Genomic DNA, 26,809 nt, shown 5'->3' with positions numbered 1-26,809 from the left:
TTGCCTCATGCAGCACAACACATCTCCTTCGCATTCAGTTGATCAGGCTGTTGATTGTGAAATGTTGTCCCACACCTCTTCAGTGGCTGTGCACAGTTGCTGGATATTGGTGGGAACTGGAACACGATGTGGTACACATCGATCCAGAGTATGCCAAACATGCTCAATGGGTGACATGTCTGGTGTGTATGCAGGCCATGGAAGAACTGGGACATTTTCAGCTTCCAGGAATTGTGTACAGTTCCTTGCGACATGGGGCTGTGCATTATCATGCTGAAACATGAGGTGATGGCGACAGATGAATGGCACGACAATGGGATTCAGGGTCTCGTCACGGTATATCTGTGCATTTAAATACCCATCATTAAAATGCAGTTCTATTCGTTGTCCGTAGTTTATCCTTGCCCATACCCTAACCCCACAACCATCATTCAGCCACTCTGTTCACAACATTGACATCAGCAAACCGCTCGCCCACAAGACCCCATACACGCTGTCTGCCATCTGACCGGTACAGTTGAAACGGGATTCATACGTGAAGAGCACACTTCTCCAGCGTGCCAGTAGCCATCGAAGGTGACATTTGCCCACTGAAGTCGGTTACGATACCGAACTGCAGTCAGGTCAAGATACAGGTGAGGATGACGAGCACGCATTTGTTAAAATAGCCAGACTGGCTGGTCTCAGATGATCCTGCAGGTGAAGAAGCTGGATGTGGAGGTCCTGGGCTGACATGGTTGTGAGGCCAGTTGGACGTACTGGCAAATTCTCTGGCAAAAGCTCTGGTGGACATTCCTACAGTCAGCATGCCAATTGCACTCTCCCTCAAAACTTGAGACATCTTTGACATTGTGTTGTGTGACAAAACTGCACGTTTTAGAGAGGCCTTTTATTGTCCCCAGCACAAGGTGAGGCTGTGTAATGATCATGCTGTTTAATCAGCTTCTTGATATGCCACACCTGCCAGGTGGATGGATTATTTTAGCAAAGGATAAATGCTCACTAACAGGGATGTAAACAAATTTGTGCACAACATTAGAGACAATTTTTGGGATCTTTTATTTCATCTCATGGAACATGTTGCATTTGTGTTTTTGTTCAGTATAGTTGACAGTAAATGATTGAAAATTAAACATGAACTTCCTGTGAACCAGCTGCCATTGAGCTACTGAAAAATGTACAGTAACCCCTTAATAGTGCAGCTCTTGATTGTCACAAGTTCTTATTAAAAAACTGCAGTACTGACAATGTCAAAAGTGGTGCTTTACTTTAAACAACATAATGATAAAACCACTTCAACTGCTACAACATTTCTAGTGACGGTTGGCACAAATATATTTTAGACCATGCCCCCAAATATGCTAATGAGCCCCCACCAGCACATTGCCTGCACCTATGTTTCAAAGTGCAGTAACAATTGTACCTAATGCTACATTCGTAACCAAGTGGGAAGTGGGAAAAATCCACTTGAGCGGCCTGGTAATTACTACAGGGAAATTAGTATCATTTTCGAGGTGAAACTGCGTTAGAGCTGTCAAATCCACAACCGTCTCCCGTCATTGTATCTGAAGTGGAAATATCCATTGGCTGCACGGAGCTGCATTAAGAGGAATCCCATGCAGCCTTGTTTACTATTTGGAACATTGGAATGTGATATGTAATCTACACCCCGATAAGGCTGATAGAAATTCTTATTATTTGCTCTAATGATTTTCAATTTGAGTGTCATTATATCTAATAAGCCTACACAGCTTCTAACGAGAGTAGGAGGGCTGTGGCTTTGTGACAATGACCACACGAGCAGCTGCTCACCCATTTGACAGCTCTAACGCAGTTACACCTGCGAAACCACCAAAACACCAGCTATGCAGGTGTCGGCTTTCACGTGTTTATGCTTGATCTGATTTCATCTAGGCCTTAATGTTGTGTCCCTGAGCACTGTTACTTTTTAGTTGGTGTTGTCAGATAGTCACACAATTATTGATTTGATTAGTAAAGTATAGGAATGTATTCTTGCCAATAAATCTGTGACCGATCTCTGTCATGGCCACAGACCTGGTGGCGAAGCAGGAAATTCATGTTGCTGTCATCTAAGAGGTAATTCAACTACCGGGTGTGGTACCGTCCCAAGTGCGCCAACCAATGCTGAGGTCAATTCCATTTAAGTTCCAGTCAATTCAAAAAGTAAACCAAATTATAATTCTTAACTTTCTGCTATTGAAATAATTGAATTAGAATTTCTGTGTACTTCCTGAATATAGTTCATTGTTGTGTATATACTGAGAAAATACAGTGCAGCTGTAGAAATACTTTAACATATGTTTCCACTTTTTCACCGCAACTCAGTAGCCGGTAACTTACCATAAAATGACAGTGATTTTTTAAAACAGTTTGTGCCATAACCACATCTAAAGTATCCTATAGGTTTAAATGTAATTACAAATGAGGCATGCCAAGTTAATTTGCAGGACGTATCAAAAAGTACCCAAATGCATTGAGATTGAAAGTAAATATATAGTAAAACACTAATACAGTAAGTATCCTATTACTGTAGTAATGTACTGTATAACTATCATAAACTATCAGAAATATAATAGTTTTCCTTAAATGTGTATAAATGTGAATGAAGCTGAAATTTCCTTTGAAGTCCAGCGTGTAGGAATACAGGTGAAATCAACTACTGGTGGTGTAGCAGAAAGATCAGAATGCCATGAATCAAGAGGTTGTGAATCCAAATCTTAGATAAGGACATGTTGAATAATGATTCATGTATAAATAAACATACACAATGTAGTCATGTACTGTATGTCAAAGTGTGTTAAATATGCAAGTTAAAAACACTGTTAAAAGCACTGTGTGTATCACAATGACACATTTTTGTTTGCAGGGCATCACCTGTGAACTTTCATGTGACAATTTAAATCCACATGTGAAAGGTCACGTGAAATATCATCACATGTGAAGTGCTCCAAAAACAGCATGTGGTTTTTCCAGAAGGGTAGACAGACAGGGATGTAGAGAGAGCACTTGCTAAGCGAACCACCTGCAAAGACAGAACAGTTATGACAGTGCCGTATTGCAATACCTCTTTACAAGTCTTAAGACGTTCTTATACGTTAGGCTGCATCCTACCTTCGTCTAATTACTTATGTTTGATTAGACTTTTTTATTAGTGATTATTATACTGCAGCGTTGAGGGAGCTAGCCTAGCACGCATGCATTTCACTCCACCTTTCACACATGCTGTAAACTGTGTACGTGACAAGTCAAATTTGATTTGATTTCCACAGCAATCTGCAAGTAGAGACAAAGTGTAAAATACAATCCTTCAGGATGTCTCCTTTAAATGGGTTTAATTGAAATTAATGACTACAGTATAACATTGTATATTTAAAAGAAAAACAGAGAAAATTGGTTTAAAAACAAGAGAAATTACATTGTGTATATGGCAACTATGGCGGGTCAGTCTCATAATATGAAAATAAATTACAGTAATTTTCAGTCAAACAAACAAACATGGCTATTGGTGTTCATCTTTTTTTACAGTTGCATCTTTACATTTCTCTTTCTTCTCATGTGTTTTCTCTTCAACACATTATACGCTGCTATATGGCAAGCAGACACCTTCATTATACAATATTAGAAAAGGTACTTATTTCAAACATGTTTACAGTAAGACATTGAGAGATATATGGGGACAGCTGTCAAACAGAAGGCCGAGTCCCAAATGGCACCCTATTTCATATACAGTGCACTACTTTTGACCAGGCCCCATAGGTCTCTAAATAGGGAATAGGGTGCCATTTGGAATGCATCCAAGCTCATCTATGCAGTTTGATATCCCATGTTTGTATAGTCCAGTAATTAACCAACTCTATAATGTTGTTACCAATATAGCAATGATACTGTAAGTAATACCTAAATACAGAATAATACTTAGCTCCTGAGTACTGGCAATATACAATATTTAAGTATATTTATATATATTTCATAGCTCTACTTACATAAGCTTGGAGTGCTGTTTTAATACTGATGGTTCATGTAGGAACCTCTTCATATCAGGGGGGGTCACTTCATATGTGTATAGATGATCATGTTTATATCTGTAATATACCGTCATTAAGGCACAGAGACTGCAGAATGGAAAACACACGAGCTACACTGCACCGTTTAGTGGTCACTTACTAATCTTTCGGTGCGTCTCAATCCACTTTACTTGTGATCCCTTCCCTCCTCCACTCCACTCGCTCGGGAAAGCTAGATACGTCACTCCAAGTGAAGGGAGGAAGCAAAGGTGCTGATTTAGATTGGAATGCAGCCTTTGACTCTAGAGACGGTATGAAACTAGAGTGTCTACAAGGCTACATGGTAGTGTTCAAGGTGTCATACCTGCATATCTACACGTCATTTTACAGTATCGCTATGATCAATGTTACAACAACATTCACATGGTTATCAACATAGCCATAAATGCATTATCTGGAATGAGCAAGTTGGAGAGAAAGGAAAGGAAAATAAATGACTGCGCAAATGGGGCACAGCAATATTGCCCCACAACTCATATAATCTCATTCAATTTTCACACCATATCCAAACAAATATCAAACAATATCAGTCAGGTCATGGAATGGTCATTTCCTGAACTTTGTGATAACAAAACAGCTCATTTTCATTCCATTATAGTTATTTGCAGAAAGAAAGAACATTGATGGATAGGCTACATTCCATTTCAGTTGGCTGGTTTGACGTCAGCCTCAAGGCACCAATCTCGGGCTCTGTTGTTGTTCCATTATAAACACTGTTAATGTTAAATGAGATGCAATGTAGCTGGACACAAGACACATATATAAATCCATTTTAAAATCAGCTATAAAGTACAGCACAATAGCGGAGAGAAAAATAGAGCATTAAAAATTCACTATTTACAAATTGTGAACCCACTGAGCCCACCGTTGAGTGACTGAGTGTGGGCATTTTGAAAAGGCAAGCTGGGTGTAGATGAGAGAAAATGTTCTGTTTCCAGGTCTATGTCCCATATGGCACCCTATACCCTATATAGTGCACTACTTTGGACCAGAGCCCTATTGGATCCCACGGAACTCACGAGTGTGAGCATTTTGGGCCCTGGTCCAAAGTAGTTCACTAAATAGAGAATAGGGCGCCATTTGGGACACACTCCCAGGTTGATTCTTCAGTGGTAGAAAGAGAGTAGTCTTCTAAGGAATGGAGTCAGGAAGAAGGGTGAGCAGAACTTCGCTGGACTGGACAGCTCCGTACAGGAACTAGGGAATTAGGAATCACCCTCTGGGGGTGGAGGCTGGCACAGCTTATACAGTCTGGTGGAGAAAACACACGTATATTCAATTAGGAAAGGGGCTCACTGTTTGCTACAGTTAGAGATTAAGGTGTACACATAGCATGGCATAGACAGACGCACGCACATACACACCCCCACCCCCACCCCCCAGACCCACACACACACAGCGTTCTTAGTTCTGCACCCATTCAGCCATGAGGCAATGCGAGTGCCTGCCTTCAAAATGCACATTAACACAAATGTCCTGTTTCTTACTGTAAGTTCTCAAACCGTAGAATGCTAAGACAACACAACAAGCTGCCCTAGCCTCACCGCAATTCTCCATCACTAATCAACCTTCTCACAGACCTGTCTCAAAGCAGCACAGACTGCGTCCCAAATGGCGCCCTATTCCCTATTTAGTGCACTACTTTTGACCAGAGCCCTATGTGTATGTAGGGAATAGGGTGCCGTTTGGCAAGCACCCTCAGAGCGTCTAAGGAGCAGTCACTAACGCCGCACCTATTATGACAAACCCAGTGAGAGCGCAGAAATTTCCCCCGCGGCCAGCACGACTCAACACTAATCATAACCTCACTTAATTGCATTTGTCAATCCCACTAAAAGGTTCAAAAGGGCTGCATGTCACAAAAGGATATGTCAAAGCCAATTGACTGTGACAGCCCCTATCTCCTATTCATATCTATCATCGACTCTGCAGGGGGGCTGGGAGGGAGAGGCTGCCGTTTTCTGTTGTTGCTTGTCCTAAGATATGCACACGCTCATAGAAACAATACAACACATGCACATATCAACACACAAACATGCATAAAAGCAATCTAGCACTTGAACAGTAGCACTATACAGTAGCACAGTGCTCACACAGTATTCACACCCCTTGACTTTTTCCACATTTTGTTTTGTTACACCCTGGGTTTAAAATTGATTACATTTTTTTTTTTATTATTGGTCACTGGCCTACACACAAAGTGGAATTATTTTTGGGCGATTTAAAAAAATAAATGAATTAGAAATGAAAAGCTGAAATGTGTTGAGTCAATAAATATTCAACCCCTTTGTTATGGCAAGCCTTAATAAATTGTAAAAATGTGCTTAACAAGTCACATAATACGTTGCATGGACTCGCTCTGTGTGCAATAATAATGTTTAACATGATTTTTGAATGACTACCCCATCTCTGTACCTCACACATACAATTATCTGTAAGGTCCCTCAGTTGAGCAGTGAATTCCAAACACAGATTCAACCACAAAGACCAGGGAGGTTTTCCAATGCCTCACAAAGAAGGGCACCTATTGGTAGATGAGTAAAAAAATATACAAAAATAATTATTATTATTTTGAGCATTGTGAAGTTATTAATTACAGTTAATACACCCAGTCACTACAAGGATACAGGCATCCTTCCTAACTCAGTTGCCAGAGAGGAAGGAAACCACTCAGGGATTTCACCATGAGGCCAATGGTGACTTTCAAACAGTTACAGAGTTTAATGGCTGTGATAGGAGAAAACTGAGGATGGATCAACAACATTGTAGTTACTCCACAATACTAACCTAATTGACAGAGGGAAAAGAAGGAAGCCTGTAAATACTAAAACTATTCCAAAACATGCATCTTGTTTACAAGGCACTCAAGTAATACTGCAAAAAAATGTCCTGAATAAAAAGTGTTATGTTTGGGCCAAATCCAATACAACACATTACCGAGTACCACTCTCCATATATTCAAGCATAGTGGTGGCTGCATCATGTTATGGGTATGCTTGTAATCGTTAAGGACTGGTGAGTTTTTCAGGATAAAAAAAACAGAATAGAGCTAAGCACAGGCAAAATCCAAGAGGAAAACCTGGTTCAGTCTGCTTTCCACCCAACACTGGGAGATGAATACACCTTTCAGCAGGACAACCACCTAAAACACAAGGCCAAATCTACACTTGAGTTGCTTACCAAGAAGACAGTGAATGTTCCTGAGTGGCCGAGTTACACTTTGTCTTAAATCTACTTGAAAATCTATGGCATATCCTGAAAATAGTTGTCTAGCAATGATTCACAACCAATTTGACAGAACTTAAAGAACTTTGGAAAGAATAATGGTCAAATGTTGCACAATCCAGGTGTGGAAAGCTCTTAGAGACTTACTTATGTAAATAAGATATTTCTGTATTTCATTTGAAATAAATTTGCAAACATTTCTAAAAACCTGTTTTCACTTTGTCATTATGGGGTATTGTGTGAAGATGGGTCAGGAAATATATATTTAGTGAATTTTGAATTCAGGCTGTAACAACAAAATGTGGAATATGTCAAGGGGTGTGAACACTTTCTGAAGATACTGTATCATTAAGCTATTCTGTGGTGTTGTGTCTAGTAGCATGTGGATGAGGTGAAGCTCTATAAGCTTCCCTTGGTGCAGATTACTACTCTATGGTGTTGTGTGGATAGGGTAGGGGGGCTTCAGCTTACCTAGGTACAGAGGACGGAGTGCGGTCTCTCACTCCCAGGTTCTTGGCTGAATTCTGAACTCTTGCCCCCTGAAAGACATAACAGAATCATCAATTCCAGCAAGCCATTAGGTAGATATAGATATACTGTATGCTTGCAGGATAGCATGCCCTCTTTGCACAGAGGAAGGCCTAAACACTGTGGGTTTGCTTCTGCAATTGACCATTGTTTTATCATCCAATTATATTTTGGCTTGCAAGATAGCATGCTCCCTATTGAGTGTATTAAAGGGAACTTAAGTCAAGAACTAAGTGCTGTCCTCTTAACCTACAGGGTTGGGGTCAACTCCATTTCAATTCCAGTCAATTCAGAAAGTAAACCAAATTTCAGTTTCACATTTTCCTCATTGAAAATCATAAAAAATAATTGGAATTTCAATGTATTTCCTGAATTGACTGTAATTTTAATTAGGAAGTTAACCACAACCCTGTTAAAGAAATATCACAACACTTGACACTTTAGACAAGGCATAGTTACTAACTAAACTCAGCAAAAAAAGAAACGTCCTCTCGCTGTCAACTGCGTTTATTTTCAGAAAACTGAACATGTGTAAATATTTGTATGAACATAACATAGATTCAATAACTGAGAAGTAAACTGAACAAGTTCCACAGACATGTGACTAACAGAAATTGAATAATGTGTCCCTGAACAAAGGGAGGGGGGGTCAAAATCAAAAGTAACAGTCAGTATCTGGTGTGGCCACCAGCTGCATTAAGTACTGCAGTGCATCTCCTCCTCATGGACTGCACCAGATTTGCCAGTTCTTGCTGTGAGATGTTACCCCACTCTTTCACCAAGGCACCTGCAAGTTCCCGGACATTTCTGAGGGGAATGGCCCTAGCCCTCACCCTCCGATCCAACAGGTCCCAGACGTGCTCATTAGGATTGAGATCCAGGCTCTTCACTGGCCATGGCAGAACACTGACATTCCTGTCTTGCAGGAAATCACACACAGAATGAGCAGTATGGCTGGTGGCATTGTCATGCTGGAGGGTCATGTCAGGAAGAGCACTTTTTGCCAGTCCTGTCTGGTCCAGCAACTGTGAGTTTGTGCCCATAGGCAACGCTGTTTCCGGTGATGTCTGGTGAGAACCTGCCATACAACAGGCATACAAGCCCTCAGTCCAGCCTCTCTCAGCCTATTGCGGACAGTCTGAGCACTGATGGAGGGATTGTGCGTTCCTGGTGTAACTCGGGCAGTTGTTGTTGCCATCCTGTACCTGTCCCGCAGGTGTGATGTTCGGATGTACCGATCCTGTGCAGGTGTTGTTACACGTGGTCTGCCACTGCGAGGATGATCAGCTGTCAGCCCTGTCTCCCTGTAGCGCTGTCTTAGGCTTCTCACAGTACAGACAATTTATTTATTGCCCTGGCCACATCTGCAGTCCTCATGCCTCCTTACAGCATGCCTAAGGCACGTTCACGCAGATGAGCAGGGACCCTGAGCATCTTTCTTTTGGTGTTTTTCAGAGTCAGTTGAAAGGCCTCTTCAGTGTCCTAAGTTTTCATAACTGTGACCTTAATTGCCTTCCGTCTGTAAGCTGTTAGTGTCTTAACAACCGTTCCACAGGTGCATGTTCATTAATTGTTTATGGTTCATTGAACAAGCATGGAAAACAGTGTTAAAACCCTTTACAATTAAGATCTGTTAAGTTATTTGTATTTTTACGAATTATCTTTGAAAGACAGGGTCCTGAAAAAGGGACCTTTCTTTTTTGCTGAGTTTATGTACCAAGCAAGCCTCAAAGCAGAGATGGCCAGTAAATAAATGATATCCTGTTATAAATATTATATGATCTCCTGCTGTTTTCTCAGATCACACTTTGTTCAGCATCACTGAACCATTCTGCTCCACAATGCATAAAGACACTCGGAACATAATTCAAATCGTTGCAGAAACCAGTTGCTGCGTTCTGAATTCTCAACCCTTCTCCCTTCTTCATTCACTCCCCCGAATGCATTTAACAGCATTGGATTGGTGGAAGCATGGCTGCAGGATATGCCCTCCTTATTTAGTTCTCACACCAGTCAATTCCTTTTAAATCCATGAGGGGGTTATTTGAACGCACATGTCAGGAGAAGGGTAGAGAATCGAAATTGAGCAAATCATTGAATTCCAACTGAACTTTAGTGACAGCCTTGGGGCACCAGGTGTGGAAATGCACATCTCTCATCCGACCCAGGAGAACAGCTAAAAGTTATGATAAAAGAGTTCCAACATCCCCATTCTGTATTTTAGACCCTCATGGCCTTGTCAAAGACTGTTGGATCGACTTGTTTGCGGGGCGTACATCCAGACGAGCCTGAGGGGCTAGGCCACATCATTTATATCTGCCTCCCAAATGGCGCCCTATTCCCTACATAGTACACTACCTTTGACCAGAGACGTTTGGGAATAGAGTGCCATTTAGGACAAAGACGACATGTCTCCAATGCCTGAGGGATGAGGGATGCGGGCATGAGTCAGAGATGAGAATCAATCAGATTAATCACGGCTGCCGCTGGTTGTTTAATGTGCAGTTTTCATCCAGAGAGAGAAAGCGAGAGAGGTCAGAAATTGTCTGCATTCCAAATGGTGCCCTATTCCCTATATAGTGCAGTACTGTTTATCAGGGCCCATAGTACACTACATAGGGAATAGGGTGCCATGTGAAACGCAGAGATTGGCCTTTATCTAAATACTGTATCTATCTATCAGGGCCTGGGGTGACTAGTCACCGTACAGGCCACCTGGGTGTAAATCCTGGACATTTCCTCTACATTAACAGCATCTATAAATAAGCTGGGTGGTTAAGGGGGTGTCATACAGTACAGCTCGCTCCCACACTGTGCGAGATACCGCTGTGTACTGTCCATTCAGATCTATAGGAGGGGGCAGGGGGGGTAGAGGGAGCAGAGTGATGGAAAGGGAGATGGAAGGATGGAGGAGAGAGAAATAGGATCACAGACTGGGTTGAGAGAAAGATGTGTGAGGGGATGGGAGAAGAACGTGCACCTGGTGGGTGGAGATGCAAAGGAAATTCAGCCAATCTGGAGGACAGCGGAAGTCGATTAAAACGCTTCTTTACTGTTAAAACCAGCGAGATGCGGTTTGTAGCCTTGGCTGTGAGGAGATGAAATAGAGAGATAGATGGGGGTTAGATGAGGTAGCTGGGGGTGAGCAGGTGCGATTGAAAGAAAGAGAGCGAGAGAGAGAGAGTTGTATCAGCACACGGAGGGGTGTATGATCAGCACTAATGTTGTAACTGTAGTGTTCTGTCCTGAGTCTGCAGATACTAGACTACAGGGGGAAAATAAAGCAACTTTGAGTTAAACCCTGTCAGACACCAGAACACCTGCGTTCACACAGACGCACGCACACAGACACGAGTGTGATCGCATGCACAGTTGCATGGGCAAACACACGCGCAAACACACAGAATGACACTGAAACGCCAGTCTCTCTTACGCCAGCAGCATCACCAATGTCTAACAAGTCTCTCTGTGAGTCCATAACCCGTCTAACCCCTGTCTGTAAGTACACCTTAGTCATTCAGTCAGACAGTCTCCTGTCTGTCCTGTGTGTGTGTGTGTGTGTGTGGATAGCATCAGTAATTACAGCCATGTCTATCACAGTGATCCATCCACATATAACCCTCCAGGTAGAGATCCCCCACTGTCAGGAACGGAGCACTGAAACTGGCCCTCTTCCATCTGCAACGGCTTTAAGTGTTAGAGGACACAGCAGTTGATAAGTTGGTTGAGGACACAATCTCAAACTGCAACGACTTGTGGAAGAGTTGTATTGGAGACGGGTTGAATAAACCAACGGGAGAATGATGTTGAGACTGGTTACGTGACGGTGGGACTATGGTGACCAGTGGGATGTTGGAACCTCTATAGGGTTTAGTCTTTATTCAACTGTGTTAGGTTGATTGAGGACACATTCACATAGAGAAAGAGTTTAGTTGGAGAGAAGAGGGGTTGGATGAGCAAATGAGAGACTGAGATTGGAGATGAGGCTGGTTAGGTAAGCATGGGTTCATTTGTGAAATACTTTCCAGTGGTCCCTAGCCTGTGTCTGGAGTCTCCATTAGCTTCACACTTGAGAATGGATTTCAAAACAGTTACTTAAGAGTTACTTAAACATTATTAGGCAATGAAACACATCTGAGAGACCGAAGCATACTTCAGAGAAGAGGTTTGTCTTAGAAAGACTGCTCTTCAACGCTATGACCCATTTCCCTTGATGAATCGTGAAAGGTTTCAAATTAATAGCTGAAGACTCATTTACACCCATGGGCCAGTCAGTAAAGAGACTTCTTAAACAGTCTGACCTTGCCTTACCCTAACCTGGGAAAGTTTCAAACAGATATGCAATTCAAATCCTTTCCAGATTGAGCGTTGACAAGGGATTCAAGGTACATTATGATGGGTGATTTCTGTTGGAATCATATTCTATGATACAGAAGACTTTGGTTGTTTCCCAAATGGCACCCTATTTCCTATATAGTGCACTACTATTGATCAGAGCTCTAGTCAAAAGTAGTGCACTATATAGGGAATAGGGTACCATTTGGGAAGGAACCTTAGTGAATGACATACAGTATTCATATTCATCTTATTCATCTTATTCATGATGTGGTGTCTGTCTGGTCTAAAAAGGAGAAAACCAAGGACTCCAGGGCTTTGTCCCAAATGGCACCCGATTTCCTATGTAGTGCACTGCTTTCACCAGGGACCATAGAGCTCTGGTCAATAGTAGTGCACTATGTAGGGAATAAGGTGCCATTTGGGATGCACACAGGACTCTTGGGCTGTTTTCCAGACTGTTCTGTTACACTAACTGGCTGCAGCAAGTAGCCTAGCGGTTAGAGCTAACTGGCTGCAGCAGGTAGCCTAGCGGTTAGAGCTAACTGGCTGCAGCAGGTAGCCTAGTGGTTAGAGCTAACTGGCTGCAGCAAGTAGCCTAGCGGTTAGAGCTAACTGGCTGCAGCAGGTAGCCTAGCTGTTAGAGCTAACTGGCTGCAGCAGGTAGCCTAGCTGTTAGAGCTAACTGGCTGCAGCAGGTAGCCTAACGGTTAAAGCTAACTGGCTGCAGCAGGTAGCCTAGCTGTTTGAGCTTTGGGTCAGTAACCAAAAGGTGACTGGTTCAAATACCTGAGCCAGGCAAGGCACTTAATCCTAATTTGCTCCAGGAGAGCCGTATTACTATGGCTGACCCTGTAAAACAACACATTTCACTGCACCTATCTGGTGAATTTAAAAAAAACATCTTTCTCACTTAGTTTGGACTTAACTGTCTGGGGTCATACCGTATATGCACTTTGTGACATCTGCTGACGTAAAACAATATTTATAAATGAATTTGATTTGATTCATAATGGAGTTATACATTTAGAAATGTCCCGGGAATATTTGGAGGTTTTAAATTAGATGAAATGTAATACCACTTTAATGAATGACCTGTGAATGACCTAGAGACATACAGTCAACGTTTTAAAATGTTAAAAGTTGACAAAATAAAAATGCACTGTAAAGAACAAACTAACAAGATAAATCGTTATATCCATACAGCATTAATCTCCATTTTGAAAATACAATACACTGCATGAAATATGGTCTCCTAGCACTGTGCCATTACCTTGCAAAACAGAACTAATGACAAAAGGCTCTTTCACTGTGTCTCTGTAGAGAATCCATTCAAACACGTAGAGTCCCAAATGATCCCCTATTCCTTATTATAGTGCACTACTTTTGACCAGGGCCCATAGGGTGCAATTTGGGATGCACCCTAACACACTTCAGCCTACTCAAATGAACATCATTACGTACTTCAATCACTGTGTGCATTGAAACACTCAATAAGGTGTCCCTAATGGCACCCTATTCCCTACATAGTGCACTACTTTTGACCACATAGGGCTCTGGTGGAAAGTAGTGCACTAAGTAGTAGTGAACTATGTAGGGAATAGGGTGTCATTTTGGATGAACTTTTTGAATAAGTATCAACCATCTACTCCAGCTGATGGTCAAACAGCTAATAGTATAGTGCTCCTGTTGGCCAACTGCCCACTTCTTCTCTGTGAGACCGAAGACAAGCCTAAGTAGCCTCTCTCTACCCTAGGTTTCCATTATCAGACTGCGTCCCTAATGACACCCTATACCCTATATAGGGTACTACTTTTGACCAGAGCCCTGTGGGTGTGTGTGTGTGGGCCCTGGTCCAAAGTAGTGCAGTTTATAGGGTATAGGGTGCCATTAGGGATGCGAACTATGCCTTATCCTGTGGCTGACTGGCTGGCTGACTGGCCACTCACAGTCTTACTAATGAGGTGCGGAGATACAGGCCAAGACAGAACAGTCTCTGAATGACAGTACGACTTTACCTGTGAAAATAAATAAGGAGTGTGTGGAGGGATAGTTTCACGGTAGACGGTTGGACTTAACCAAGGAGCCATGCACAAGCACGAGCGAACATACACACACACATGCCTGCACACACACACCCCTATCCTGTATGCTGGCAAGCAGAGGGGAGTCAATTCTGGCAACAATATAATCAGATAGAGAGAGAAATGGATAGAGGGGGGAGAAATGAGAGAGAAGGGAGGAGAGGAGAAGCTTTTAGAAATAGCCTTACAGAGGTAAAAATGAGAACTAGCTCAAATGCAGCGGTAAGCTTGCTGGTTTGCAGAGACCGAGCTCTCTCTTTAGTTAAATAAATCCAGGAAGGGAACCAACACCACAGAGGTTGCTTCCCAAATGGCACCCTATTCCCTATACAGTGCACTTCTTTTGTCCAGAGCCTTATGTCCCTACTATATAGGGAACAGGGTGCCATTTGTGAAGCAGGCAAACGTTATTTCTGTAAAGGTAACCAATGCTATAACTATTCAGGTCATGGGAAATAAAATAGAGATAGCATAACAAGCTTTGCCTGGCGATTAAAATAAAATTGGTTATTGGCATAATCTCAGTTGGCGATGACTCTTCAAAGACAAATAGAATTAGCGACTACATGAGCGTATCTTTTGGATATTAACTCTCTGGGATGATTCCAAAATGGGACCCTATTCCTTATTTAGTGCACTACCGTTGACCAGAGGTCTATGGGCCCTGGTCAAAAGGAGTGCACTATACGGGGAAAAACTGCTCCATTTGGAACATAGACCTAGCCCACTACAGCAGAACTAAAAAGACGTATTCTGCTTTTTCTACGACGTCTCCTTGGGAGGAGATCAACACTGTCGAATTATTAACAACATATTCTCATTGCCGGAAGCAAACCATTCTTCAAAACACACACACACATCCATTCCTCAGCCAGGTTGGAATAATACATTATCTGCTGTTGTGAAGTAGCGTTAGGAACAAGGCCTGTAGAATGTCAAGGGGAACAACAGAGGGGTTTGAGAGGAGGGGAGTGGTGAACATGGATTCATCTAACCTTTATACAGCCAGGTCCTGTGTGTCATTGAGAACAATAGCAGCCTGTTCTTTGGGTTTGAAAGGTTACAAGCTTAGACGGTGCTTTTAGTGGTAATTCTCTGAGAAAGAGCGGACACAGTATAAAAACATCCTGAAGCGTTACAGTACTTTGCATGGTACAAGAAGAGGCTGTGCTTTTATGCAAGTCTCCAAGAAAAAATGGTTCACAGTATGGCTGAGGTGTGTTTAAAAAACCTAGAAAGAGACTGTGTGTGTGTGTGTGTGTGTGTGTGTGTGTGTGTGTGTGTGTGTGTGTGTGTGTGTGTGTGTGTGTGTGTGTGTGTGTGTGTGTGTGTGTGTGTGTGTGTGTGTGTGTGTGTGTGTGTGTGTGTGTGTACGCTCATATATGAATATATAGTAGTAGGTTAGTGTTACACATCTATCTGCTGTTGTGAAGTAGCGTTAGGAACAAGGCCTGTAGAATGTCAAGGGGAACAACAGAGGGGTTTGAGAGGAGGGGATTGGGTACTAGAGGAGTGATGGATTCATCTAACCTTTATACAGCCAGGTCCTGTATGTCATTGAAAACAACACATTTCCTTTTTGCAATAACAACCAGGTTATTGAGCTGTAAAAGTAGGTGAGTGAGTGAGTGAGAGAGAGAGTGTGTGTGGACGTGTTTAAGAGAGGCTGCCTGGATCTTTAACTTAAAGACCCTCGCTCCCTTCGGTCTCAACGTAGACTTTGATCTGAAGCCATTCTTGTGATTACTGTGACTTTGCCATTGTAATTGTTTGTAAGCTTGTGTAGTCTAAAATGAATATATGATCGTATGCTATCCATTTGTTTTTTGTATGCTGTTCTTTGTATGCCATTTTAATATTTGAGAATTAACCAATGATAGTAGGCCACTCTTGGCCATGATTACAGACACCTGTGTGTCTTTTGACACGATATAAACAAGTCATCCCGCAGTGTTTGAGATTATACCCTGATGAAGACAACTTTGCTGTCATAACGTTGGTTATTACATTTTTGCGTCTGAGCTCCTAGAGTCTCCTTTATTTTCAAGTTTTCTACTCCGCTAGCCAGCACCTCGCCTAAATAGGTGTGCGTTTCTTTTTCTTCTAGATCCCACAAGAATAGTAAACAAACAAAAATTTGACCAAATGGGGAGATCTTGTTAGTCCACACTAGAACAAATGCTATTTCCACAGGGTTTAGGGTTAAGGTTAGTATTAGGTTTAGGAGATAGGGTAGTTTCAGGGTTAGATTTTGGGGTTAAGGTTAGGGGAAGGGTTAGAGTTAGGTTTAGGGGTTAGGGAAAATAGGATTTTGAATGGGATTGAATTTTGCATCCCCACAAGGTTAGTTGTAGAAGACTGTGTGTGTGTGTGTGTGTGTGTGTGTGTGTGTGTGTGTGTGTGTGTGTGTGTGTGTGTGTGTGTGTGTGTGTGTGTGTGTGTGTGTGTGTGTGTGTGTGTGTGTGTGTGTGTGTGTGTGTGCGTGCGTGCGTGCGTGTGTGTGGTGCCGTCACCTCCATACCTGTTTCCTCATGACGTCAGTAGCCTGCATGATGCATCGTGGGGGAAGGCCGTGGTTACGAGCCAATAGGATTGCCTGTTCCAGGGTCACACTCAGGGTACAGCTGTAGAGGGTACAGAGGTCAGAGGTAAGTGCTTTGGACAGAACACGAGGACAAGTACATTAGAGTGTCTAGTTTGAGAAACAAATGCCTCATAAGTCCTCAACTGACTGCTTCATTAAATAGTACCCGCAAAACACCAGTCTCAACATCAACAGTGAAGAGGCGACTCCGGGATGCTGGCCTTCTAGGCAGAGTTCTTCTGTCCAGTGTCTGTGTTCTTTTGCCCATCTTAATCTTTCTTTTCACTGGCCAGTCTGGGATATGGCTTTTTCTTTGTAACCCAGCCTAGAAGGTCAGCATCCCGGAGTCGCCTCTTCACTGTTGACGTTGAGACTGGTGTTTTGAGGATACTATTTCCTGAAGCTGCCAGTTGAGGACTTGTGAGGCATCTGTTTCTCAAACTAGACGCTCTAATGTACTTGTCCTCTTGCACAGTTGTGCACCGGGGCCTCCCACTCCTCTTTCTATTCTGGTTAGGGCCAGTTTGAGCTGTTCTGTGAAAGTAGTAGTACACAGCGTTGTATGAGATCTTCAGCTTCTTGGCATTTTCTCGCATGGAATAGCCTTCATTTCTCAGAACAAGAATATACTGACGAGTTTCAGAAGAAAGTTATTTGTTTCTGGCCATTTTGAGCCTGTTATCGAACCCACAAATGCTGATGCTCCAGATACTCAACTAGTCTAAAGGCCAGTTTTATTCCTTCTTTAATCAGAACAACTGTTTTCAGCTGTGCTAACATAATTGCAAAAGGGTTTCTAATGATCAATTAGCCTTTTCAAATGATAAACTTGGATTAGCTAACACAATGTGCCATTGGAACACAGGAGTGATGGTTGCTGACAATGGGCCTCTGTATGCCTATGTAGATATTCCATAAAAAAAATCAACCGTTTCCAGCTACAATAGTCATTTACAACATTAACAATGTCTACACTGTATTTCTGATCAATTTGATGTTATTTTAATGGACAGAAAATGTGCTTTTCTTTCAAAAACAAGAACATTTCTAAGTGACCCAAAATTTTGGAACGGTAGTGTATATTTTATCAATTTTTGAATAAGGCTGTAAAGTAACAAAATGTGGAAAAAGTTCAGGAGTCTGAATACTTTCCCGAATGCACTGTACATCATTCTCAAACACCCTCCCATCCCACAGCATGTCTTCCATTGGTGGGTAAGGAACGCAGAGTTACCATTATTGACAACAAAGCGGTAAAGTTGTTTTCCCTACAAACACAAGATCCCCCCTATCAATTGCCGGTACAATCTAATTATATGAATCTCGCTTTGCTCTTTTTGACACTCATTATCATCATATTTCTCTGCCTTTGCCTCAGCCTATCAACTCAATATAGTTAAAGCCATTACTGACAACACTGCTGTAAAGTACTTTTCCCCTACCAGTACAAAATAGTGATTCATCTGTTATTGTAGCTGTGTCATCGTCATATTTGTCTGCCTTAGCATATAGGTCTACTGATGTATACATCTAATAGTCATTATAATGTCACTCACAGCTCACTAACAACTAGGATAATAATGAATCCTTTCTTTTGATTTAAAATAACTGTGAGTGAGTGAGTGAGTGAGTGAGTGAGTGAGTGAGTGAGTGAGTGAGTGAGTGAGTGAGTGAGTGAGTGAGTGAGTGAGTGAGTGAGTGAGTGAGTGAGTGAGTGAGTGAGTGAGTGAGTGAGTGAGTGAGTGAGTGAGAGAGAGAGAGAGAGAGATGAGAAGGAAGTAAACCTTCTGTTCAGATTGAAGCTTTCGCACACCTTCATTGAGAGAATTGATACATTCCATCCCTGTGAGGCAGCTAGCTGACTCCAAGCACACAGTAGGGTGTCCCAAATGACCACCCTTTGCCTGTATTGTGTACTCCCTTTGACCAGAGCCCTATGGGCCCTGATCAAAACAAGCAAACTATATAGGGGATATGGTGCCATTTGAGACAAAACCCTAGTGTCCTCAGACACACACTCTCACTGAAGATGAGGTGTGATGTGTGTGAGGTGTATTCTGAGTTTCGGATTGATTCACAAGTTACAGTAAGTAACCCTTTCAAAACACACACCACCCTAGTGTACAGTATACATCCAGCGGCAGATGTCAAGGCCACTAGGGAACCCCTCTACGACAACAAGCAACACAGCCCCGTCGATCCACAACCCTTTTACAGACAATTTAACAGTCTAAACTCTCTCATAGCGCCAGCCTGCCTTCCTGTAAGAATACATTGATGAAAACGATAGATCATTGGAGTTTGATGTTTCTCTACATTTCACTAGTTTTGTCAACGTTACAGTGGGTATGCTGTCAAAGACGCGATGACAAACTGTCAACCAACCTTCTCTCTCTAGTGTTCAATTCTTCTTAATTCAATACAATATTTATCACCATACTTTCCTGGGACATGAGTTGGACATGAGTTTGACCAACTAGGGTTACTACACCATCAGGCGGAGCCAAAAGTCCTGTTGAGCTTCAGTTCCACTAACTGCTTTGGACTGGTGTCAGGTTTCTAGAACATGGCTGAGTAGGTGTGCTGCTGCCAAAGACATGAGGATAAACTATCCTCCCATCTTGTCTCATGTTCGTGTGGTACATTTATCCACCAGCCAGAACGAACACTTCACTTTAACCGCATTTACAGCAGTTAACTATAGAACAACGTGGCGAGGGACTAAGCCAGCGGTCATACCATGACTCCCTACCAACCACCTAAAGCTTGTCTAATTACCTGGTGCCACAACCCACACGGAGTTGTTCAGCCACCATTTTGGTCTTGCCACGACCAGGCTCATGAGGCTGAGGTGTGTGTGTGTGCATGTGTGTGTGTGTGTGCACGCATGCGTGTGCGTGTGTGTGTGTGCACGCATGCGTGTGTGTGTGTGTGTGTGTGTGTGTGTGTGTGTGTGTGTGTGTGTGTGTGTGTGTGTGTGTGTGTGTGTGTGTGTGTGTGTGTGTGTGTGTGTGTGCGCGCATGCGTGTGTGTGTGTGTGTGTGTGTGTGTGTGCGCGCATGCGTGTGTGTGTGTGTGTGTGTGTGTGTGTGTGTGTGTGTGTGTGTGTGTGCGCGCATGTGTGTGTGTGTGTGTGTGTGTGTGATACTGACAGAGTCTCTGTTCATTTGGGCTGGTGTCACTGCAACAGCTGATTTATACCCATCTGCTTTATGCCGTTGCTTTCAACCCACAGCCAATTTACAAGCTCCATTCGCCTAGCCCTGGGCCCATACAGATAAACCAGGGAGAGAGGGGGAGAGAGGGAATGAAAATGCTACCAAGAGACACGGAAATAGAAAGAGAGGGAAATAGACACGGAGAGAGAGTGAGAGAGCGAGAGAGAGAGAAAGAGAGAGAAAAGGAGATGTACTTTGCCATCTCAGCTTTGATGTGTGACATGCGATGATGAAAGTGAATGTAGCAGTGTGTGAGATGTTTACGGTTGCATTTTATTTGCAGAAACTCTGCCTTTTACTCCCGGTAAAGGTTACATGACGGATAAGCAACAACAATGAACAATGGTCATTGGTCATCTCTGAAACATCTTTGAGTGCCCGTCAGTCGACGATAATCCTACTGTAAAGAGATGACTGAAAATCGACTAAATGTGACTAACTTCCTGGCTCCAGCAGTCTAAGGTAGATATGTAAGTTGAACTGTATGGAAACGTCGCTCAGATAAATAGTAGTAATTCCATTCAAAGCATCTGGGAATGAGAATCTGCCTGTCCCCTCTTTTTGTTCTTCCCCCTCTTCTCAATCAGTCCATCGTCATTTTTAAGATACTCTCTTCTTAGTCTTTCTGGAACAGTGTGAGCTCTCACCTCCTGCTCCCCCTATCTAAAGGGTTTTGTGGGGTGACTTGAGAGACAGAAGAGAGAGAGAGAGAGTAAAAGAGAGAGAAAGAGAGGGAGAGAGAAAGAAAGAGAAACAGAGGAGCGGAGGCAGCACATTGTAGAGAAAGAGAGAAACAGAGGAAGCACATTATAGAGAAAGAGAGAAACAGAGGAGCAGAGGCAGCACATTGTAGAGAAAGAAAGAAACAGAGGAGCGGAGGCAGCACATTGTAGAGAAAAACAGAGGAGCGGAGGCAGCACATTGTAGAGAAAGAGAGAAACAGAGGAGCAGAGGCAGCACATTGTATAGAAAGAGAGAAAGAGGAGCAGAGGAAGCACATTGTAGAGAAAGAGAGAAAGAGGAGCAGAGGAAGCACATTGTAGAGAAAAACAGAGGAGCGGAGGCAGCACATTGTAGAGAAAGAGAGAAACAGAGGAGCAGAGGCAGCACATTGTAGAGAAAGAGAGAAACAGAGGAGCAGAGGCAGCACATTGTAGAGAAAGAGAGAAACAGAGGAGCGGAGGCAGCACATTGTAGAGAAAGAGAGAAACAGAGGAGCAGAGGCAGCACATTGTAGAGAAAGAGAGAAACAGAGGAGCATAGGCAGCACATTGTAGAGAAAGAGAGAAACAGAGGAGCAGAGGCAGCACATTGTAGAGAAAGAGAGAAACAGAGGAGCAGAGGCAGCACATTGTAGAGAAAGAGAGAAACAGAGGAGCGGAGGCAGCACATTGTAGAGAAAGAGAGAAACAGAGGAGCGGAGGCAGCACATTGTAGAGGAAGAGAGAAACAGAGGAGCAGAGGCAGCACATTGTAGAGAAAGAGAGAAACAGAGGAGCGGAGGCAGCACATTGTAGAGAAAGAGAGAAACAGAGGAGCAGAGGCAGCACATTGTAGAGAAAGAGAGAAACAGAGGAGCAGAGGCAGCACATTGTAGAGAAAGAGAGAAACAGAGGAGCAGAGGCAGCACATTGTAAACTGCTGAGCCCCTGAATATCACACTGCTGCTGCTTTCACTGTTATTAAACCTCACTGCTACCTCGCCCATCAGGCCAACTAATCACATCAATAGAGCAACCTGTGTGTGTGTGTATGTGTGTGTGTGTGTGTGTGTGTGTGTGTGTGTGTGTGTGTGTGTGTGTGTGTGTGTGTGTGTGTGTGTGTGTGTGTGTGTGTGTGTGTGTGTGTGTGTGTGTGTGTGCGTGCGTGCACGTGCGCACGAGCTGCCTGCCTGCCTCTCTGATAGTGCAGTTTCCATTACATTACTAATCTATTGGCCTGGCTTCATAGTGTTTCATAAATACCATCCTGCTATTTCCTTATTTCTACCCTTCTGGAATCCATTAAGATTTCACACAGTCAGATTCCCAAATGTCACCCTATTCCCTATTTAGAGCACTACTTTGACTAGAGCCCTACAAAAGTCATACACTATATAGGGAATAGGGTGCCATTTGGGATTACTGCGTTCGTCAGATTTGGAATTGTTTCCCGAAAAAAAAGCATGTTATTAAGCTGTATCCTGTACTGCGTCAGAGTTTGATGAATATTTGATTATGGAAGAATTGTTCCATAAACAGTGTTTTGATTAATATGAAGTTAGAGCAGAGTGGTTCTGTACGTAGAAAAACACTCAGATGGTTCTAGAAAAGAACAGGCTGTGGAAGAAAAACATGGTACCGGGAACCAGGAACCCGTTCTATAGAACCCTCTAGATGGAATAGCATTTAGGGCGGGAAAACAGGCCGACAAATAACCCTAGAATTGACCTGCCTTGTCACGCTACACTTAGCCTGCCTGTATGGGTGACTTGTGGACAGATAGTGGTGCTCGAACACACACATCCTCGTGTACGCATCTGAACGCACGGACATGCGCTCGTACGCGCACACACACACACACACACACACGGCTGTGAGTTAATAAAGGAGCAGCAGTCACTAGTCTGACGGGGGCTTTCTATTAGAGCTCAGCCAGCCGGGCAGCTCACTCCACAACACTTTATCACACTGTCATTCACACCACCACACGCAAGTGTGTGTGTGTGTGTGTGTGTGTGTGTGTGTGTGTGTGTGTGTGTGTGTGTGTGTGTGTGTGTGTGTGTGTGTGTGTGTGTGTGTGTGTGTGGAATAGAGACTGACAGGGAGAGAGACTGACAGAGGGAGAGAGAGCGAGAGACGGCAAGAGAGAGGAAGAGGGCGAGAAAGAGATAAAAATATGAAAGAGAGAATGAAGCAGCAGCGGGGATCAGGGGTGACAAACGATCAGGATATTTCCGTCCCCACAGGATGATGAATCGAGACAAGATCTGGCAGGTGAAAGATGGAACCTTATATAGGCAGCGTCCCAAATTACACCCTATTCCTTATTAAAGTGCACTACTTTTTGACCAGGGCCCATAGGGTTCTGGTCAGAAGCAGTGCATAATATAGGGTTGCTATTCGGAACGCATACATGGAATGTAATAAGAATGGAAGTAATTGACCTGTCGTTGACTTCCTGTCTAAAAAGTGCTATATTCACTTAAAAAGGCACTAACCATCTCTTTAAGGAACAATGAAAGCCATTACTAAGAGTATCCGCTTCATAACTAATGCAGAGGAAGGTATATTAATAGTAAGTTCTACACTGTGTTCCAAATGGCAGCCTGTTGTCTGTATAGCACACTACTTTTGACCTGGTTCCATAAGGCTCTGGTCAAAAGCTGTGCACTATATAGAGAATGGGGTGCCATTTGGGATTCAGACCTATTAATGAGTACATTCAATGTGGTAATGGAGATGCCATAGAAATGTAGGGGGGATATAGAAGGCTGGATGGAGACAAATAGAGAGAACATAGTGTGTGTGTGTGTGTGTGTGTGTGTGTGTGTGTGTGTGTGTGTGTGTGTGTGTGTGTGTGTGTGTGTGTGTGTGTGTGTGTGTGTGTGTGTGTGTGTGTGTGTGTGTGTGTGTGTGTGTGTGTGTAAAGCCAAGCCTGCTAAATAACTGTCAGAGATTGACAGAATATGGAGATATAGAGAGGAAGAAATAGGAGAGGGAGGGAGAGAAATGGGGGACAATGTGAGAGGAGCGGTGACAATGGGAGAAGGGACAAGTCACTCTCTCTCTCTCTCTCTAGATGGAAAGTGTTACCACATACATTGCCAAGGCAAACATATAGACAGATATAATTTAAATAATGATGAAGCAGATAGATAACTGGTTGGTCATTCCACTGGCTGTCCCTACGGGTGTGTCAGGAAGTGACATATTTTGCAGCTAATATGCCACAAAGAGGTTTTTCGATATTGGATTTTCTCCTTTTCTGTTTTTGTTTCAAAATCTTTGTATTCGTTTTTAAATTTGGGGGAAGAAAATAGTCTTTATAGTTCTGGCAATGTAGGAGAAAATCCAGCTACGTCTCGACCCCTCTCTGGGCCAGGTTCTATGGCCATGCTGTGCTCACTGAGTATGTACTGTACATAGTCAGTGTTTTTCTCCATTTTCGACCAGTCATAGTGGTCAGATATTTGGCTGTAAGCAGACTAGCATTGAAGTTAACTTTGTCTTTCCAATATGTGATAGATTTTTTTCTTTGCTTTGTGATAATTTGGTTGGTTGTCCTGAGGCTTTGTTGGCTTGGTAGTGGTTAGCGAACTTAGCCTCAGGACCAGCTGGCTGAGGGGACTCTTCTCTATGGTCACATATTGGTATTTAAGGTTACAACCCTGCCCTAACCCGGACCCTAGCGTCGCCCTAACCCGCACTACAGAGGGTAGTGCGTATGGCCCAGTACATCACTGGGGCCAAGGTTCCTGCCATCCAGGACCTCTATACCAGGTGGTGTCAGAGGAAGGCCCTAAAAATTGTCAAAGACTCAGAGTGCATAAGAGGAGATTACCGTGAGTCAACGGTCATGTGGAATTTTACTGCGATCATGACTCACAACTGCTGGTGACGCAGTAATACGGTCACCACAACAGCCCGAAGTGGGGGGGTCACTTGTTTTTAAATTATTCTAACATTATTTAGATATTACTCAGAAGAGGGAATTTGCCTAATTCTGCTCTGCATGCGATGTTTGGGATTTTTCTCTGTAGCCTAAGGATGCTCGTACAGAATTCCGCATTTCCATTGGGGGTTTGTCCCATTTGTCAAATTCTTGCTTTGTAAGCACACCGCACACTTTACTGCCATAAAGTGCAATTGGTTCTAATATTAATTTGAATATTTTCTGCCAGATCCCCTCTCTCTCTCTCTGTCACTCACCGGTGCACGCCGCTGTTGCACATGACGATGTGTGTGGCTCCGAGGCGAGAGCAGAGTTCTGATGCCACGGTAAGCAGGCCGACTCCTGACGCCCCACAGGCTGTATACTGACAAGCTGCCGTGCGACGGGAGGAGATAAAACTCTCCATCAGCCGATACAACTCCTCCAGAGCATTCAGAGGACGCATCAACTGGGGGGAGAGGGAGAGGAGAAGGAGAGGTAGGAGAAAGGGAGGGAGGGTTAATACCGTAGGACTACTGTATCAGGCCCTGCGGTAGACTAGCATCCTGTCCAGGGGGTATACTTGTACATCAAGCTGACTCGCGCTACAGAAACAGGACCATTGTGCCATGGATCATTCCGGCTCGGACAAGGCTACTTGCTATGACTGCATAACGTGAGTATCAGACCAAGACTCCACTGTAACTAACCTACGAGGATGGTGTTTCCGGATCCTCTTACCTTGTCTATGAGGGCAGCTTTAGGTGTGGAGCTGGGGGGAAGGTTGGACTTATCCAGGTAGAAAGCCCTGTAGAGAGGAACACAGGAAGGTTAGACAATGCTGCTCCCTAGCATGACAATGGTTTTAGCTAATGATAAACAATGTTTAACGGACTATTCATGAGGTTAGGGTAAGCCCTCCACACTATGGCACCCATAGTTCAGCAACACAGTAGCCCTACGCGTTATGCCACATCCTTTGCACCAATTTATTTAACCTTTATTTGACCAATAGGTCAGACTCAGTAGCAGCAGATCAGGCCGGCCCAGGCCCTGCTCTGCAAAGCAGGGAAAATAGGGCAGCAGTCCATCAAGTGTTTGTTTTGGAGCTGGGTAGTGTGGTACATCAAATCCTCTGACTAACCCAGTCCAAGCTCCAGATCCAAGCTCAGCAGATACACAAACTAAGTATGTGTCCCGAATGGCACCCTATTCCCTATATAGTGCACTAGTTTTGACCAGGGCTCTATGTAGGGTGCCATTTGTGACGCAGTCTGAGCATCTCATCTGAGCTTTATTCCTTCAATGAGCGGGAGGGTGTAGTTTCATAGTGTGCGGGAGGGTGTAGTTTCATAGTATGGCCACTGGAGACAGTACTAGCCTGGTCTCTCTATTCTATGGAGATGGCTGGCTGGAGAATGGACGATGTGTGTGAGGCTAATGGTGCTGGCTCAGCAGTACGTAAAATCAGTCACAGTCAGTCAACCCCCTCTTATTATACCAAGTGTGTGTGTGTGTGTGTGTGTGTGTGTGTGTGTGTGTGTGTGTGTGTGTGTCTTATTATATCGTTCCAAATATGCCTCAAGCTATGAATCAAGGCAGGAACTACAACTATCTACAACCATCACAGCCTCAAGCATTGGACACACACACACACACACACACACACACACACACACACACACACACACACACACACACACACACACACACACACACACACACACACACACACACACACACACACACACACACCACACACACACACCACACAGAATGATATGCATCTGCCTGTGGCCATTAGCCTCCTATCCTGCATCTAAGAATCTTCAGTTGGCGATATGCGATATCCTCTCTGCTAGCCAAAGTATTGTTATTCATATACTGGATAGAGACATATCCCTGCAGATTCCCATTGACATGTTTCCTAGTGTTTAGGCTTGAGGGTAAACAGAAAAGTGTAATGCCAGGGATATTGTTCATACTGCTGACAATAAAAGCTAATCCATTAATGTTCAGTTTAGTCTGCCCAGTACATGCATGAGTCCCAACTATTCCCTATTTAGTGCACTACTTTAGACCAGGGTCCATTGGGAATAGGGTACCATTTGGGAATGC

At 43.4% G+C, this 26,809-nt stretch overlaps 1 protein-coding gene across 5 annotated transcripts in view; it reads right to left on the bottom strand.

Moving 5' to 3' along the window:
* Positions 1-3,336: 3,336 nt before the first annotated feature.
* Positions 3,337-26,809, bottom strand: part of prex2 (phosphatidylinositol-3,4,5-trisphosphate-dependent Rac exchange factor 2) — a 212,689-nt gene continuing 189,216 nt past the window's right edge. For all 5 annotated transcript variants that reach the window (XM_055928871.1, XM_055928872.1, XM_055928873.1 and 2 more), the window contains 5 exons: positions 25,433-25,499; positions 24,970-25,160; positions 16,779-16,881; positions 7,782-7,849; positions 3,337-5,336 (listed from right to left, as the gene is read on the bottom strand). In XM_055928871.1, the coding sequence (XP_055784846.1) occupies positions 5,291-5,336; positions 7,782-7,849; positions 16,779-16,881; positions 24,970-25,160; positions 25,433-25,499 (475 nt within the window). In that variant the 3' untranslated portion in view covers positions 3,337-5,290. The remainder of the gene's footprint in view (positions 5,337-7,781; positions 7,850-16,778; positions 16,882-24,969; positions 25,161-25,432; positions 25,500-26,809) is intronic.

The sequence above is a fragment of the Salvelinus fontinalis genome, chromosome 7 (assembly GCF_029448725.1).
Source record: "Salvelinus fontinalis isolate EN_2023a chromosome 7, ASM2944872v1, whole genome shotgun sequence".
NCBI classification, from domain to species: Eukaryota; Metazoa; Chordata; class Actinopteri; order Salmoniformes; family Salmonidae; genus Salvelinus; species Salvelinus fontinalis.
Note: the sequence above shows the minus strand (reverse complement) of the source record. Positions and strands in the feature narration are given on the sequence as shown.